The sequence below is a fragment of the Diaphorina citri genome, unplaced genomic scaffold (assembly GCF_000475195.1).
Source record: "Diaphorina citri unplaced genomic scaffold, Diaci psyllid genome assembly version 1.1 scaffold994, whole genome shotgun sequence".
Taxonomy (NCBI): domain Eukaryota; kingdom Metazoa; phylum Arthropoda; class Insecta; order Hemiptera; family Psyllidae; genus Diaphorina; species Diaphorina citri.
In genome coordinates this window covers 9000-12746 of record NW_007378425.1, presented here as the reverse complement: position 1 = coordinate 12746, position 3747 = coordinate 9000, and the positions used below count along the sequence as shown (strand labels likewise).

The following is a 3747-nucleotide window of genomic DNA, read 5'->3' as shown; positions in this document are numbered from 1 at the left end:
GAGGGAGAGAGAGAGAGAGAGAGAGAGAGAGAGAGAAATAAAGAACAAAAGGAAGGAAGAAAAAAAAAGATATAGAAAAAGACACTTTTCGTTTTTGGTGGATGTGTCTAAATCACCTATCTAAAATAACTATCGTGTGTCCAGATCAATGTGACAGCAAAAAAAAAAAAAATGCATTGTTGCCAAACATGTCACATGTGCAATGGTAGAGAATCTTTAAAAGGGGAAGGTATATTGCACAGTGCTTCCTCCGACAGTGAAACAAAGTCAGGTAAGGCGATATCCACCTTACCTGTTCTGGAATCCAACCTCTGAACTTAGAGCTACCTCTGCATTTTAGAAGAGAGAGTTTATCAAAAATAGACCTTTACCTGAATTGCAACAATGTAAGGATTTCCTGCAATCTGATTGGTTCTTTCATTGCTGTCACATTGATCTGGATGAACTATAATGGTATAGGTAGGTATTTACTTGTCTTTATTCACACTAAATTCCTACCGAATGTATGAAGTTACCAATGTATTGATAACTATTGACATCAATTTATTGATAGTATTATTGATACATTAACAACATTATTGATAACTTGATAACACATCTGAGGATGAAAAACGATTAAACTCTCGACCATCGAATAATTTATTATTTTTGTAGTCATATACAGCGTATAAATTATCTACGTGTAGGTATCATCCTATGGTATGGTGTGTCCGTGTGTCCAAACATGGTCGACCGGCCGTCGATGGACGAGGTGAATCTATGTCGTCGAGGCAGTGTGGACTGTGTCAGTCGACATCGACTTGACACAGCTTTATAGATCACAGTCCTTTTCTTTCCCAACATACAAGTAAACAGAACAAATTTATTATTCTCAAGCTTTCAATATACCTACAAGTGTTGATGATTTCGCAGACATACTGTAGAAAAGTATATGGGTGATCGACCTACACACACCTATTGATGTATAGGATTTATGGACAATCAAACGATTAGCATAAAATAATTACAAATTGGTCAATAAACCGATAAAACTCTACTCACATCAGTACCTACATACACATACATATACACATACACATTTTTCTCTATATCTATTGGGTTTGTATCGGAAACGAATACTACTTCACTTTTTGTGTGTGTGTTTTTCCATAAATTGTATACTACCCAATAGTAAAATGGACCGTCACGGAGTTTTTTTTTACATCCATTAACATATCTACCTAGGTAGGTATATCCTGTAGGTAGAGTATACACATTTTTTATCAATATAGGTACATACATTAAAAAAAGACTTACATTTTCGGTACAGTGACTTCTGTTCGATTCGGTAGGTCAGATCTTCAAACTCGACATCCATGTTGAAAATTGGGCAGAACGGGGCCTCCGGTCAATATGGGTGGTCCAAAATTGGAATGGGGGGGTCCGAAATTCAAATCCTGGGGTCCAAAAAATGGGTTGTCAGATTTGTCAGCCCAAAAATTGGGTTGAAAATCCCTGTGTTCGCACTTCGGTAGGAAATTCAGTTCGATTACATATACGCGGTATATAGTGTTTTTTGGTTTATTTTAAGTATTCAATTCATTATTTTTTGTAGAGTATTCGTGGCACATAGATACCTATTTTAAATTTTATGATCTTGAAATTTTTCGCGACGACCTATGAACTCAAAGCGAGAAAGTTTTAGATAACACTTCAGTCGTTAATTCAAGACCGGTTTTGGCGTTACCTATGTTAAGCTACGCCGAGGAAGGCCAATAAATGGATGGGTGACTTAAACATTATATTGGGAATCAAGGGAGAACGGGCTCTAGTCTTGATTTTAAATCATTACATGAAAGTAAAATCAAAAAATCAAATCAAGAATAATAATAAACTGAATATTAAATAAAATAGGTAGGTACATAAATACTGATTTTCTTTAACCAAGATCGAAAAATTCCCGGAGGGACGGGCCCCGCTTTTTGTGTCTGTGTTTTTCCATAAATATACTAGCCAATAGTAAAATGGACCGTCACAGAGTTTTTTTTTACATCCATTAACATATCTACCTAGGTAGGTATATCCTGTAGGTAGGTAGAGTATACACATTTTTTATCTATATAGGTACATACATAAAAAAAAGACTTACATTTTCGGTACAGTGACTTCTGTTCGATTCGGTAGGTCAGATCTTCAAACTCGACATCCATGTTGAAAATTGGGCAGAACGGGGCCTCCGGTCAATATGGGTGGTCCAAAATTGGAATGGGGGGGTCCGAAAATTCAAATCCTGGGGTCCAAAAAATGGGTTGTCAGATTTGTCAGCCCAAAAATTGGGTTGAAAATCCCTGTGTTCGCACTTCGGTAGGAAATTCAGTTCGATTACATATACGCGGTATATAGTGTTTTTTGGTTTATTTTAAGTATTCAATTCATTATTTTTTGTAGAGTATTCGTGGCACATAGATACCTATTTTAAATTTTATATTAGATTAGTGTTTTTTATCTGGGTATTAGAAAAATAGGATTAAACTTCTGAAAACGTACAGGATTAAATAATGGGATTAGAATTAGAAGATTAGAACGGTTGTTGTCCGGGATCACAATTTAATGTAAGTTTAAACTTAGTAAACTAGGTAATTCAGGGGAGGATTAAGACGTCAATTTGGTTGATTTTTAATTTTGGATTTAAATTCAGCCTATCAGAAAACAGTTTAATTTAAACTAAGCTTAAAATTCGTATTTTTGTCTCGGGCATGATTGATGTATTATACCTACTACCTACCTGTTTACTGTAGGTAGACCTATATTTTCTAAGTTGTTCTTTCGATCAAGAAATCTGATTACTTATTTTAATAAGGAAAATTTTGGATTTAGGATCTTTGAGGTCCCTATAGTTTCTATAGGGACCTCAAAACGTGTTTTGGTACTAAAAACTGACCACCCAAATCCAAAATGTTGACCGAATACCTGCATTACCTTCCTATATAGGTCCATAATAGCTCTATATGATAGGATAAGGAAAATGAAAAAATAAGTACGAGAATGTAGGTATTTGATGTAGGTTGTAGGTAAAAGATAGATAGGTGTCTGCTGAAGTTTAGCACTTTGCGAATCGATCCATCCTAAAAATCGAAACAAATCGATCGAAACGAAAGAATCGATTCAAAAATCGGAAAGATTGAAACGAAAGAATCGATCTTCAAAAAAATCGATTCTTTTTTCCCATCCCTAAATAATAGTCGAGAGTTTTGCGTGCCTACCTACGTACCTTCTTATGTAGCTACCTACATCTAGCTTTGTAGGTCAACTTATTTTATACTCGGGTTTTACCTACCTATAACCCAGGGGTGGCCAGACTTTTTTCTTGGGAACTTGCGGAGAAAGCAGAAAGGAGAACAAACTCGTAATCAGCTGATTGCAGGAGGGGAAGTTAGTAAATAAAACCACGTGTCTTTTTGTTGTAGTACCGAAAAGATCCGAGAGGTAGCGTTAGTATTACCGTTACTTGTGTCTTGTGTGATGATGGAATGTGTAGTGCGTTATCTGATAAGGATAACAACTTATCAGTATCAGATAGGTAGGGGAACACGGGGTAAAATGATACCTCTAGTGCTTATGAGGTCCTAACTAAAAAAAAGTCACACAGATATATGTAATTTTGTAACAAAATAAAGTATTATTTTGGCAACAATTAAATTAGATCAGACAAGAACGTTATATATCGTTATATAATATGTATCACTAAAAAAAAAAAAAAAAAATAAA

General features: G+C 35.2%; 1 protein-coding gene across 1 annotated transcript in view; it reads right to left on the bottom strand.

Moving 5' to 3' along the window:
• LOC103513604 (ATP-binding cassette sub-family G member 1) overlaps positions 1 to 1433 on the bottom strand; it is an 84273-nt gene extending 82840 nt beyond the window's left edge. The window contains exon 1 of the mRNA XM_008478449.2: positions 1297 to 1433. Within this exon, the coding sequence (XP_008476671.1) occupies positions 1297 to 1357 (61 nt within the window). The 5' untranslated portion in view covers positions 1358 to 1433. The remainder of the gene's footprint in view (positions 1 to 1296) is intronic.
• Between the last annotated feature and the right edge of the window lie 2314 nt (positions 1434 to 3747).